At 43.2% G+C, this 14,950-nt stretch overlaps 1 protein-coding gene across 5 annotated transcripts in view; it reads left to right on the top strand.

Annotated features, from left to right (window-relative positions):
* Positions 1–3,939: 3,939 nt before the first annotated feature.
* Positions 3,940–14,950, top strand: part of JADE3 (jade family PHD finger 3) — a 51,961-nt gene continuing 40,950 nt past the window's right edge. Inside the window, exon 1 of one of the 5 annotated variants that reach the window (XM_084844301.1) lies at positions 3,940–4,146. Coding sequence is in view for 1 of the 5 variants with exons in the window: in XM_084844296.1 (XP_084700422.1) it covers positions 5,041–5,089 (49 nt within the window). In the remaining 4 variants the exon portion in view is untranslated. Of the gene's footprint in view, positions 4,147–4,228; positions 14,931–14,950 lie in introns of those variants that run through there. The other 4 variants (XM_084844296.1, XM_084844302.1, XM_084844299.1 and 1 more) reach the window with 4 other exon arrangements.

The following is a 14,950-nucleotide window of genomic DNA, read 5'->3' as shown; positions in this document are numbered from 1 at the left end:
CTCCCCACTTTGTGCTTGTTGCTTTCCTCCACTTGTCTCTATTGCTAGCTGTCAGATATACATGAGGGTTACAGAGCAGTGAGTAGGATTGCTAAATGTATGCAAATTTCAAGGCAGAGCAGTAAACTGGAGGAGGAAATAATGCACATTTCCTAGCAGTACACATTAACTTCTGTGCACTTGCCCAGGTTTGAAAACCTTAAAAATAATTGAATACTCTCTAGTGTCCTTTCTTTTTTCCATATAGAAGTGTTGAAGAAAAATCCATCCTGAGGCACTGAGAAGGGATGAGGGAGAATGTCGGTGGCACTAGTGAGATTGCAAGGAGCGACAGGGGTTTTTGCCGCTCTTGCTGGCCAGATCTCTAGCCATTCCCACAAGCCATGATAAAATTGCCATGCCTGATTTGGACATGGTAAAAAGCCACCCTGAGAACAAGCCACCCTAAACAATCTTACTACAAACCATAGGTTCTCAGGGTAGCTTATTTCCCAATGCTAATCCACCCTGCAACCACCCACAATAACCCACCATGGCTTAGCATGATGTACAAACCAGGCCTCTGTCTCCTATTCCTTCATTCATTTGCAATGAAAATTCTCTAAGTCAGCAGGCGGGGCTTCCAGTAGAACCACTCAGTCCAATTTCCATATTTTGGTCTTGCTCAGTTCTCCCAGAGCCAATCAAGACTCAGGCATCTGAAATTGATGGCCCTTCAGGTACCAGCAGCCAATCAGTGTACCAGTGTGGGGGTTTTATTCTTCCTGGGTTCTTGAGTGAGAGTGAATAGAGGAAAGGAAGCTGCGGTTGCTTCCTTTCCTCTAATCAGCCAGAAGGCAGATTGCTTGCTTGCTTTGTGTCAAGTGTGTGTGCTGGGGGGAAGTCCCTAGCTATTTAATTAAAAAATTAAATTGGAGGGCTGGGGATATGTAAGTGATCATGGAGGACGGGGTATTCCCCAGAGCTTCCAACCACCTGCTATTTTCCCCTCTTCCTTTATTCACTGGTTCATTTTTTATTTTTTAGATGGTATCCTGGAGGTGTAAGAGTAATTGGGTGTCATAAGAGCTCCCAGCATCTTGCTATTACTCCTTTCCAGTTTTTTTTGTCTTTGCACTTGTGACCTTGAAATTACTTGCCTTAGTTTGCCTTTTTCTGTGCAGTGGGTTGCTGATAGAGCAGATACATTTGAGCTCGAAGGAATGCTTCTGTGTTGCTGTATCGCTTATAGTTGCTTCCCAACCCTTTGCTTTGAACTCATGATCATAAAAGTTAACTTGCATCCTCAGTTTTCTCTTTTTGTATAATGGATTCATACTGTGGAACAGATCCCTTGGATGACCCCTTGATTCTGCCTATGGTTAGCTGCCCTGCTCTCCCCTTACCAGCTCCCACTGTTCTTGAGGATGCAAGTCTGAGAGATATCTTTAAAACTACTAGGTAAAGTTAGTCTATGTGAATATAAATGGAAAACATGTGTGTTCTGCTTATGCTACCAGATTCTACTAGGATTAAACTTGAAAATGTTTTCTTCAAACCCACCCTGAATGTTGAAAGATTACTGTATGTGTAAATCATCTCCAATGACACAGGGGAACATTGTGATAAAATGAAAGTTGCTCAAACTACATAATAGCATTTCAAAAGATATAAAACATGTTTGGGGCTAATACAAAGGAACAGCTTTCTAGCAATGTTCTCCCCATTGAGATCAGGTGAGCTACTAGTGTGGAGAGTTTCTGCTGACAACTAAAGACATACTTGTTTTCCCAGACATGTAGATAGGAGGTTGTGGAGTATTTTCTAAGACTTTTTAGAAGTCAGTGCCTTCATTTTGAACACAGTAACTTGTTCTGGTGAGGTTCCGAAGAATATGATTGTAACAGTAGTATCCTAATTTCCTTGAAGAGTTTGGACTTTGATTTAGGTATGAGGGAGTATACCACCATCCTTGGCTATAATATTCCCTGTGGCAGCTAGTCCAGCAGGCCCTTTTGCCTGTTTTCAAAGTCAGCGGAGTTTGCTAGTTCTTCAGTTCTGATTTTGCAAGCTCTCAAATGGTGCTCTCTGCTTTGCACTAGAACTGTCTAGCAAATTGCTCATGCTAATGAAAGGAACCTGCTTTTAATTCTTCTAGGGCAACTGAGATTCATATCGTAATGTTTACTTTGTTCTGTGTGACTTTGAGATAACCACAGTGTATGTATTCTCTACTTAACAGGCACAGTTGTAATTAATTCCTCATTTTAAAAAGTGGTACCTCTGGGTGGGACCCTTAAAGTAGGTGATGAACAAATTATTGCCCGTCTATAAATTACATTGTTGTATGGTCTGGTATGCAACATTGGGATAGTTTCACTCAAAAACACATGATTGTATATCTTCTAGACATTCACACTAAGTAGCCACTTATGCGGATTTCATACATGGAACTGTGCAGATCTTCACTATCAAAATCATTGAGAGGAGAACATTGCCTTAGGCTCACTTAACATAATTGGGTCAAGCAGACCGCAACTGTTTGTTACCTTTTGTGTGAAAGTACTCCCAAATTCCAATCAATATCCATGTGAAGGGGCAGGCTTGCCAATGGGCAGGAGTAAAGACAGATGAGGCAGTAGGGCTCATATTTCCAATGTTCTTACCAATACAATAGGCTATAAAATTATAGTTGGTAGTGCGTACCTTGTGCAGGAGGGACCCAATTGTCTGCTGAAGAGCTCCAGTGATGGAGAGTTGTGGTCCATAACTGATCAGAGAGACTGAGTTTGGTTTAATATGAAACATGCTCATTTGTGGCCTGAGATGGGTGAATTGCTCAGATTACCCAAGAAGCTTCATGCCTGAGTTGGGGTTTGATCCCATCTCTCTCCTCTACCCATGACTCTGGCTTTCAGATTTTATAAAAAGCTGGCAATCTGGATAGCTGTGCATCAGCAGGAGTGAATTTCTAGATTTGCTAATCTTTTTGTTTTCAAACTTATTCTCACAGCCATTATGACTGTATGCCCCATGTCCATATTGTATATTGCTTTTGTAGCTTGAGAGATACAAGATTAAACCATTTCAACCTAATCTTTGAGCCTTCCTGTTTTATTTGTCATTTGCCTCAGGGTATCATTTTATTTTCAGGCATCACCAATGCTTTCCAAGTGGGGGTTTGAGCTTGATTCGCCATCTGCTGACCCTTGATGCATCTGAAGACCAGTTCTATCTGCAGCTTCTTAAAATGAGATGAAAAATTTAGTTCTAGTTATCTGTTAGTAGATCACTACTTTATGCACACTGTGAACAACTTCACATTACCTTCAGCATTGTTCTTTCACACAATGGAGTCTCCATTCATGCAAGTGACTGAATATGACTCAGCAGCTTTCTAACGCTGCAATTTCCTTAATGTCTGACAGAGAATGGGAGATTGCAGTGCTGCAGCATATTTTGCAAGCGGCTCTAGCTCGTGTTTGCTTATGTCACTAGACTGCTATCCACACATCCCAAAATTTAAGCTCTGTACTAACTAGAAAACTATACATTTTGATTCTGTTAAAGGCTGTGTTCAATGGGTCTTTCATGTGCATTTAAATTACCTGCCTTTGGCTGTTCTCCCATAAACAATTGAACTACTTACTCTAAAGCAAACTGAAGATAATAGTATATCTGTACAGAGATTTAGTATAGTACCAGATTCTTTATCACTTTGCTCAGAGCTACTTCTAGGCAGATTGGTACAAGCACTACACCCTTATTTTAGTACATGCTTTCATTAAAACCTGTACTGTTGGTTGGATCTAGTGATACTTGGCTAATATCAATAAGCACCTAAGGATGTGTAAGTATGATCGCATGGTTGAGAATTCTATTTCTTGCTCTGTCTCTAACATGTACTAACATAGCTTTAATTCCTTGTCTACTTCTAGAACTGAACTTTCCCTTTTCATAGCTTGAGCAGAGGTGGAGACTTGCTGATTTCTAAGGAAAGTACTTTCCCTTTGCTATCCTATCATCACTTGAGCAATTGTGCGTAATACTACCTCCTTTCCAAGATTGCATGACCTCCCTTTTGCGATTTCCACAGCTCCAAGAATCATTACCATCAAGAGGCTGGGGGACTTCTACAAAATCCTAATTTCTTCCTATGTGGCACAGGTGCGCTTTATAGTATATACAAAACAGCCAAGTAGGCATGCTTTGTGGGACATGACTAGGGGGTGTGTGCGCGCGTGTGTGTAGGGCGGGGGGAGGGGAAGATGAAATTCTCTTCCTTGTGTGGTTGGACAAGCAAGCACTGAATGTTCTCCCTACCCCGTGAAGGGAGAAAGAATATAGGGGTGTTTTTTTTAAGGGTGGGGAGAGCTATCGGAATGCGTTGGTTCCTCCTGACCGGCGGTAGGAATATACTGGATTGCCGAATAGCTTGGTCTTTTAAAAACAAACAAACAAGGAAATCCTCGCTCTTGTAACGAAAAGGGGGCGATGGTAGGTAACGTGCAGCGGAAATCCTCGGTGCGCTACTTGGGAGCAGGTCCCGTTGACTTACTTCGGCGTAAACATGCAAAGGCTCGGGCTGCCCCGGATGAAGGTCAGTGACGAGAAGAAAGCAAGCTAAAACGGGTGGAGGTGGTGATGAGAGCCTCTCTCAGCGCGCAGGTGGCAAGCAGCACCAGTTGCCGAGCTCGGGCAAAAGAAGAACTGCCGCTGGCAGGGTGGAAGGGAAGGGGAAGAGGCGGAGCCTGGAAGGCAGCAGCGGCGGCGGCGGCGGTGTCAATAATACAATAGGGCTCTTGTGCCGCCGCCTGGCCTGCCAAGAGTGGGAGGCTGCAAGGGCAAGGGCCTGCTCGTCGTACAAGCCCGGAGGAGGCGGGGGGTGCCCCCAAGCAGGCGGCATGACGAAGGGGGTAGCCGGGCCGTAGTCGAGGCAAGCGCAGGCCCAGGAGGTCGGAGTGAAAGCGGGGAAAGGCGCTGCGGCTGAGGAGGAGCCGGAGATGAGCGACGTGAAATAGCAGCAGCAGCAGCAGCAGCTCGAGCCGCGGGCCTCGGTGCATGCACGCGCCGTTGTTGCAGCTGGTGCCGCCCGCTCCAGAGCCACAAGGTGAGCAGCGGGCAAAGGAGCGCCGGCCGCGGCGTTGCCTTGCGGCGCGGCTGTGTGAGGGGAGGGGAAGAGGCCGAGCCCCGTTATTTTAGTTTTTCCAAAATGGGCCCCATTTTCCCAGGCACGGTTGGAGAAAGGGGCGGCTCCGAGGGGCTCGCCGTCTCTCCCGGCCTAGGTTTGCTTTGGGGAAGGAAGACGGGCCGAGCCGGCCCTAGGCCGTGTTTTGGGTGGCGCTTTACCAGCATTACCAGTCCCGCCGCCGCGTTGCGCGCCCTCTCCCGTGCGCAGGCGGCGTTTGGCGCCAATGCCTTGGGGCTGGAGTCGCGCTGGCGGGGCGGGAAGGGGCAGCGCAGCCATGAGGTGAGCGGGGAAGAGGAGGAGGAGGAGCAGCAGCTGGCCCCGCCTCAGGTAGAAAGGTGGGACACGTGGTTGTGTGTGTTCGCCGTGCCCCTAGCCATGTGGTTGGTTGCTAATAGGCCGCCCCCTAACATCTTTCCCCTCGCGCTCTCCCCACGTCGTGGGCTGCGCTAGGTGGTTCCGCGCGTTCGCATGTAAATGAGTAAGAGGAGTTTGTGTTCAGGTAGAACTCAAGCCTGGAATGTGCGCGTGTTGAAGTAATCGCCTTGGTTTTTAAGAATATCCTTTGTCCTTAAAACTTTCTCTTCTGTTTTTTCTTTTCTTGCCTTAAGGCAGCCATCCCCAACTTGGTGCCCGCCAGATGTGTTGGGCTGCGCAACTCATAATTCTCAGCCAGCATGATCATCCGGAGGGTGCCAGGTTGGGGAAGCTGCCATAAGCTCTAACAAGGACTTTTGTCAGGCTGGCACCTTCTCTGCCATATTACGTTGACCATGTAGCAAACAGCTCACAATCAAGCTGTTAATATAATTTGGGGTGCCACTGCTCTAAGTGTATATACAAGCTTGTGTGTGTATGTAGTATGTTTTGGAAGAAAATACATGTTTCACGGACTCCATATGTAGGTGTCTTGTGGATCAGTGTTAGTGTGGTGCCAAAATGACGGTGCTTAAGATTACGATTCTATGCATGCTTACCAAGAAGTAAGCACCATTGAAGATAGAGGGACTTGCTTCAAGTATGTTTGCATAAAATTGCTAGGTCAGGGATGAGGAATGTTTTTTGCTGTCCAGACACCAGTACAGTGAAATAAAAGCCTGACCAGTTTTGATGGCATTTCTTGGCTTATGACCAAGTAGCATCTAACTGCTATGCCTTCTGTGTGCAAGTTAAATAAAACACTGTTAGAGATTAAGACATGTGAGTTCAAGATCTATATTGGCTACCACATCTTCTCTCTACCTTCCCCAACCACACACACAACCCAGTGCCACAGAAGAGCTAAGGTGGAAGCCAAGTAATAGTGCTTTGGGAAGCGAGCAGCTATGAAACCCACAATGAAAGCAGTGGGGGGGTATTTAGAATATAAAGATATCTTAGACTGTAAAGCCAGTCAACCCCCGCCACACACACCTTATGCCCTGGCCAGGATTAGGCAGTAGATCCCGCACTTTGCTCCTCCCTGACCCCACTTAAAATTGCACTGAGAGCTGGCAATGCAGATGTCCAAGATCACTTCAGTCCTGTGAATCTGAAATTGACATATAATACTAATATTGATTCACGTTTGTCCAGGAATATCAGTGCAGGGTCTGGTATCAGAGTTCTCTGGGATATTGTGCTTTGTGATCAAGATGGTTATTGGAGAGGCCAGGCTGTGATTTGACAAAATAAAATGGGAGCCTATGGAACACTACACTTTCAGTGAGTTTGTACACTGGATGCTGCCAGTTATATACTTTTGTTTTCTAAAATGTATTTGTTGATCATATGTATAATTCATGGTGATCAAAAGTCACTTTACCATGCCATAATTTGAATTGCCCTAATATGATCCTTAATGTGAACAACATTGCATAAAATTTATTATTGGTGACTGTTGATTGATACAGCTGTCTATGCTATAGGAGCATGCTATAGGAGTATACTACTACTCATGTCTTACTACTCTGATTGTATCCTCGGTTTTAAGGCTTTCATGCTACTTGTGTTTTTTCTTCATTCAGACTTCCATGGTAGTCACAAATTAAATAATGTGTTGTTTGTTCTGTTTATTTTGTGAGACTAACCTAACTAGTGCCAACCTTGGTTCTGAGTAATTGTTTGCTGGAATAAGTACTAGATGTAGATAGACCACTATATCTTCATCCAAACCACATGGATCAGTGACATCAATAGGAAATTGTTTTCAAATTCTGGCAGTTGTGTTGTGTTGTGGTGGGTGTGGGAGCTTTGTTTTTGACAGCCTCAAAAAAAAAAAAAAGTACATAGCAAGCCAACTCCAAAGAACTACTATGCATAGGCATGGTTTTACTACAGTGCTAGTATTGTCTGCAGGCTGATAAGATGATTCCACAATCGCTGTTTCATTGGAAGCTATCAAACTTGCAAATGGCTTGGCCTTATTTAATGTCCAGAGAATGATTTAAAAAGAAGAAGAGATTATAGCAGAGCAGCTTAAAATCTCACTTTTGCTACTGCCTTCCATATATGGCTTGTGAATACATCAGATTGACATCAGTGGCTGTTTCTTGTGAACAAACGTGTAGAGGAATGCAGCTTTTACATACTAAAAATTGAGGTGCATGTAGAGAGATGAAACCATCCTAATGTGGGAAGTCTAAATGTTGTGGTATTAAAATTAACTACATTTTAAAATGATAATGAAATCTTCTGTTTAGCTAATTGAAGGATTGGAGCATTTTATGGCTAGAAATTTCCTAAAATCATAAGGCAATATTGAAAGGCTTGCACCTGCTTTTAAAACTAACCGTCTAGCACTATGAAGAGTGGATGAATGCTTTTTTGTTCTTGTGTTAAGTACTACTCACTTATGGTTTTAGAATTGGCTATGGTGTAAGGTGTGGTTATATAGGAAGCAAGTCCTGTGAAAAATAAGTACTTTGGACTAGCTGAAAATCTTTATATTTTATGCATTTTTGTAAAAGCTCTATTTATAATATGCTGTACTAGGAAAAAAAAACTATCCAGGCTAACCATGGAGAAAATACCCCAAACTATTTGACGGGGCACTATACAGTTTTGCAGGAATTTGTGAATAGAATTCTTGCCTTCAGCAAAGGCAGCTCCAATAGCTTTACAGGTGGTGGCAAGAACTTTTCTTTCTTAGAAAAAGGGGGAACCTCTTGGGTTTTCTCCACATACACTTTCCTTCTTCCTCTTACCATCCATAAAACTCACTTATTAAGAGTAGAATAGGTAGAACATTAATTTTCAAAAATCAAGAGGGCCTTGGCTATAGGTAGGTGTTCACTGCAAAAAATAAAATAGGTTTTATTGTACGTCCCAGCTGATGGCTGCATCATTTAGTTATTTGCTTTGAAAGAAAAAGGAGATAGGGGCAGACCCAGAGAAGTTGATTGAAGTTATGGGTGGTAGTGTTGTGTTCAAGCTCTTTGGAAACATTTTAGAAAACAAAATACATCCTTGCCTTGGAGATAGAACTTTGTCTAACTCCAATTTGATTCGGCTTTGACAAAGCTCCTCTAAGGCATAGAACAGATGACAACACAGCAGATTAGCATTCAGTACATTTGAGAAATTCCTCCCAAGTAGGTAAGCCGTCCTTTAACGTAATCTAGAGGTGGGCAATTGTGAAGAACAACTCTGCTTTTGTTTAAACTTGTATTGAAAACAGACTGCCTTAGTTAAAATTTCCAGTGTTAAAACCCTCCATGATGTTTTTAAAACATTGCCCTGCTTTTTATTGAAAACTGAAATTGTTTATTTACAGTATAACATCTGGCAAGAGAGCTGAGAAATAGAATGTACCAGCTAGGTGTTCATTTTTTATGGAAGGGATTCAAATTCCTGTCCTTATCCCAATATGTATGTAGAATTGCTAACCAATCCATTGTGGTTCATTCTTCCCTTATCCTAAATATTTTATCTTTCTTTTAGAAGGAAATTGAACATATTATTTCAGGGATCTACTTTCAGTGTATAAAGATGCTGACACATTATTATTTATTAAATTTATTAATCGTCCATCTGGCCGGTCACCCAGCCACTCCGGGCAATGTACGAAGTATATAACAGAACAGCTTAAAACTAAAATTCTGCAGTAAAATCACCATATTTCTAAGAATACCCTAACCCACCCCAAATGCCTGCCTGAACAACCACGTTTTTAATGCGTGGCGGAAGCTCATTAAAGAGGGGGCATGGCAGAGTTCCCTAAGGAGGGAATTCCACAGAGTGCGGGCCACCACAGAGAAGGCCCTCTCTGTTGTCCCCACCAGTCTAGCTGTCCTGACTGATGGGACAGAGAGAAGGCCATCCAAGGCTGATCTTGTTAAGCGGCCTATCTGGTGTTGCTGGAGGTGCTCCTTAAGACATGCTGGACCAGAACTATATAGGGTTTTAAAGGTCAAAACCAACACCTTGAATACCAACACCCAGAAAACAACTGGTAACCAGTGCAACTCCTTCAGCACTGGAGTGATGTGATCTCGCCAGTGGCTGCCTTTAATCAGGCGAGCCGCCATGTTCTGTACCAGCTGCAGCTTCCAAACCATCTTCAAGGGTAACTCCACGTAGAGCGCGTTACAGTAGTCTAAATGAGAGGAGACCAGAGCATGTACTACCGATGGGAGCAGATGGTTAGGAAGGTAGGGGTGCAGCCGCCGTATTGATACAGCCCTGTCCAGCTCACAGCTGACACCTGAGCCTCCATGGAGAGCTGAGAGTCCAAAATGACCCCCAGGCTGCGGACCTGGTCTTTCAAGGGTAGCCGTACCCCATTCAACACCAGGTCAACATCCCCCAACCTCCTCTTGTCTCCCAGCAAAAGTACCTCGGTCCTGTCAGGGTTCAACTTCAGCTTATTCCTCCCCATACAGCCACTCACCATCTCCAGACATTTGGACAGGGATTCTACGGCCAACCTTGGTGAAGATTTGAACGAGAGGTAGAGCTGCGTGTCATCTGCATATTGATGGCACCGCACCCCAAACCTCCTGATGATAGCCCCCAGCGGCATCATATAGATGTTAAATAGCATTGGGGAGAGAATGGAACCCTGTGGCACCCCACAAGTGAGCGGCCACGGGTCTGAAACCTCCTCTCCCAGTGCTATCTTCTGGTACCTGCCAGAGAGGAAGGACTAGAACCACCGCAATATGGTGTTTCCAATGCCCAACCCCTCCAGGCGGTCCAGGAAGACCATATTGTGATTTGAATGACACTGGGACAGAAGATCTTGTGGGTTAAGAGCACCTGCATGGGTAGTTTTTAGGTTATAATTTGATCCAAGTAAAGGAGGGGAAGAAACACTTGTGGCTATGCAGCTATAACAGCTTAGGACCAGTATACCTAACAGACTGCCTTCCTTTATTTACACACACACACACACACGTGACACTTAAGATCATCAGAGGAGGCCTTGTTGGTCAAAATGAACGGAATGTCGCCATGAAGAACCCCAATACTGGGTTTTCTCTGTAGCGGCACCCGCCCTCTGGAAAACCCTCCCTCGTTTAGTTCAGGAGGCAGGAAATGTGACATCTTTTAAATGCCTCCTAAAACACACCTTTTCACTCAGGATTTCCCTGGGATATCTAATCATGCCACTCCATTTTGCTGCTCCTAGAATTGTTTTTACTGTAGTTGTTTTAATGTTATGCTTTTAATTTTGTGTTTTTAATATTGTATCTAAATGTATTTTAATATTTATTGTGAACCGCTGAGGGGTTTTATTATATTCAGCAGTATATAAATCTCACAAATAAATAAATTAATAAAATATGTACTATCTACACTATGAGAAGGTAGGATATGCGCATGCACTTTGCATCTCCCCTAGAGTTTAATTCAAGATCAGTCTCTAAGGCCATCCAAAAATTGTGGACCCCTGGACCAGGGTTATACTTTAGTTTAATGGTATTGAATTTACATAGTGCAATTTCTTTCTGTAAGAAATCAGTGTTTCCCAGGTTATAACAAAATTTAACGCATATTCTACAGTATAAATAAGAATAATGTCTAGAATAAAAAAAACACGCAATAGAAGTAACAACTGAGTAACAAGGTCACAGGTGAGAGGCACATGTAAAGCTTTTTGGAGAGTTTTGCCTCTCAGAAGCCATGTTTGGACATAATACTAAACCACTCTTCATGGCTGTGTCAGAGGAGGGGATCAGAAGCAAGCGCTTCCATTTTCAACTAAGTAGAGTGTATTTCATCTGAATTGGGATAATCTGTGGATGGTTTTAACTGTGGTTTGTCCAGACAAGCCTAGGCCAAACCATGGTTTCTGATCCTGGCTTGTTTGTCCAGTTTCCAGCTTGGATGAAACAAGAAACTGCAGTTAGGTAAAAATGAAAGCAGATGTTTCCAAACTCTTCGCAGCCACATCAGAGGGGGAGGTGCATGAGTCTGAGGGTCATGCGCATAGAACTAAACTATGGTTTAGTGTACTATCTGAACTCAGCTGGGATATATCGCTATAGAATCCATAAACTGTTTTTTGTACTCTTCAGCATTTGTAATCATTTTTTAAAAGGGAAGTCATGCTTATTTACTAATGCTTTAAATCCAGGTTTTTCCTTTTAAATGGTCAAATTATGTTATACTTGGGAATTTGAAAAGAATATGTAATACAGGCTCCAAACATTTCTTCTGAGTTCATTTTTCCAAGCCCTGTCCTTGGTGGAAATTCTGTATTGTCTTTACATCTAGTGTGCACCGTTATTCAAAATGGTTCAAAAGTGATACAGCTTTTCCCACATGTTCTAGAGTCACGTGTGTCTGAGTTCCATTCCACGGTGGTTTTTGTTTGCTGGCAGAAAAGCAAGCATGGGTAGAGTGAAACTGTTCCCGACCCTGCAGACTGTAGTGAAAACTGACAAGGATTAGCATTTTGCTGCTGTTGGCTATTCCTCACGGTTTTCCCACAGCTAGACACAGGGCAGCTATTCACTGTGGAGGTGGCTCAAATGCAGTATGGGAGTAAAGAACAACAGTGCTACTTGCTGTAGTCCGGAAGGAAGTGAACACAGAAGTGTTCCTTTCTGGCAAGTGACTGAATGGAAGTGGGTAATGAAAAGAGATAATTCTTCTACAGGGAAATTTAAATATTGTCCAGTATTTAAGCAACAAAGTGGAAACTATTTGTGGTGATCTAAAGAATATGTAGAGATGAGCTGCTAATTTGAATTTTTCCAGGAGCAAATCCACCAATAGTGTATGATAAAAATACAGAATAAAAGGGGATAGCATTGAGAGTATCCTGCAAGTTTGAATTCTTGTACTTCACAATGCAGTTCTGGAACATAGCAGGGGAGGTGAAGCACAAAGTTGCAACCTGGCCTCTTGATGTAAAGCAAAAAATAAATAAATCTGTTTCTGTGTTTCCCTTCTATTGCATACTTCGTTAAAAGATAATAATTAAAAGGTACCTCTGCACATTCAATTCTGTTTAATAAATATAGTTATACTGCAAGTTTCATTTCTGTCAGCTTCATTGTAGGCATTCTGAATTTTGCTCATAAGAGGGGAAAGTCAAAATTTAAATTGTTGGTTTTATTAGCTTAGGAAAAGTTACAACATGATTTTTGTGTGCGTAGTGTACTTTTTTCACTTGCTCTCAGGCAAACTTGTATAGGCTTGGGGCAAGGCTGGCCCCAAGTGTATCTGTTACACTTGTAACTGTTTAGCTGCAACTGTTCTTGGATTTTAATATTTATATTAGGCAGGATATTTTAGTTTTATCTGTTTTTTATTTGTGTTTTGAAATTCTGTGTAACTGAAGTTTTATTCATTATTGGAAGCTGCCTTGAGAGGGTTTTTATCTTTAAAGGCAGTCTATTATTTAACAAAGAGGGATAATTGAGCCTTGATAGTCTTTTATTTTGTTGTTGTTGTCTCCTGTGCCCCAGGAAAACCTTCAGGAAAGAAGGAAACCTTCAGGAAAGTGCAGTAGAAGCAGTGGGGAAAAGTTAAGTAGCTACATGCCACTTCTCTGCTCCAAATCACTCCTTCCGGAAGTGGCTTTTCCCTGAAGGGGGCTAAAATGGTCATGGGGTTCAGTTATACACATTTGCAAGTAATGTGTACTTCATGCCCTTAGTTATGGAAGATTCCAGAGAAGACTCATGACTACCAAAGAGGAATCTGACCATTTGTATATATTTTGGTCAAACCAATTTTATTGGACTGGTTGTAATTGCTATTGTGTTAATAGTACATCTATGATTACACCTTTCATTTCTGATGTTGAGTTTAGAATGATACAGCTAGGGCACAGCCCAATGCCAATGCTCATAGGCATCCAAACTTGGATGCTTACAGGCATCCAATGCAGAGCGGGAGGAGTAGCGGAGGCGATCTTCACCTCCCTGCTCTTCCCGCTCTGTATTTTGGCTAGATGAGCCTTTTCACCCATCTAGCTGGGGCACGTCGGAGTGGGATGGAAGGAGCCTGGGAAGGCCATGAGATACAGCGAATCCCAGCTTCCCCAGTCTCCTCCCCACCCACCAGCACTGGTTGCCGGCACAGTTCTCTCTGTGCTGGCTGGGAGGGGGCAGGGATCACAGATTCCAGGCTCTGAGGTCTGAGTGCTGTGTCTGACCTCAGATCCAAGAATCTGAAAAATCCTCCCCCCCCCCCCCCGCTGTCTAGGAGCCATAGGATTACTCTCTTATTGAGTTTTTATTTGTGTAGTACACGTAACTTGATTTAGTTTGATCTTTTGAGTTAAATGTTTCCCCTTTTTGTGTGTGTGCTGGTGTGTGTGCAGGAGTCATTGCTCTGGGTGTGTCTATTCTTATTCAGAATGCATACCCAAAACAGTGTGATTCATGCAGGCATACAAGGGATGAGCTCTTCAGTAGGTAGGTAGTTCTTAATCATTCTAAAAGTAACTCTCTTTAGGTGGAAGAGTGAAGTGTGACTCCAGTTTTAGTTTTCATAAAAAGTGTGCTTGGCTTTGTGCAGTTGGGGGCATCACTGAGTAGAATCCAACTAAAGTCCTATTTGGAGTACACCCATTAAAATGAATGGGACTTAGGTTATTCATGACTAATTTAAGTCCCACTCATTTCAAAGTCCTCTAAGTAGGCCTTTAGTTAGATTCTACCCACTGTTCTAAATCTACAAACCTTGGGTGAAATAGGAGGGTATCTGATTAAAGCGTAGAAGGATTTTTAGATGGGAAGGGAATTTGCCTCAGGCCCCTGTGCTCCCCTTTTCCCTCCCATTCTCTGATTCCCTCCCTCCTTTCTTGATCTGCCAGTTTGGATGTAATAGTGAACCATGGTTTGCTGCAAACTAAGGAAGGGATTGTAGTGTGCAAGGAGCGGAGGAAGCATGTAAGCATGAAGGTTGTTCCAGACTTGTTCATGTAGTGCCAAATTACGGTTTGGTATTGCATCTGAACCAAGCTGTGACTTCCCTAAGATAACCCAGTCATAGGATTTAGAGTGGACTTAAGCTGGTATGGCTTGAATAACTTTTTTTTTCAAAGTAGGGCTGTGCACCACTTTGGTCTGAATCCTAAAGTGGATTGGGGTGACTGAATCAGTCCAGTTCCTGAGCAGGCCAAAGCACGTCAGGATCTATCCAAAGTGCTTTGGGCCGCTTCAGCCCAATCTCGACAGCCGCCTGTAATATTGCATAGACGGCCCCTTTGCAGCCGCAAAACTCTATGCAAAATTTAATCACTGGAAGAAGAATTCTCATTTTAAAAGAAAATGGCTACTCCCTCCAAGACAGTGACGGCTGCCGGCACTTCCCATGGGTCCAGGTAAGGAGGAGCATGGGGTT

Source organism: Heloderma suspectum, chromosome 3, assembly GCF_057233095.1.
Source record: "Heloderma suspectum isolate Gila_16-S chromosome 3, 16-S_ref, whole genome shotgun sequence".
Lineage (NCBI taxonomy): Eukaryota > Metazoa > Chordata > Lepidosauria > Squamata > Helodermatidae > Heloderma > Heloderma suspectum.
This window is presented reverse-complemented; position numbering and strand designations above follow the sequence as displayed.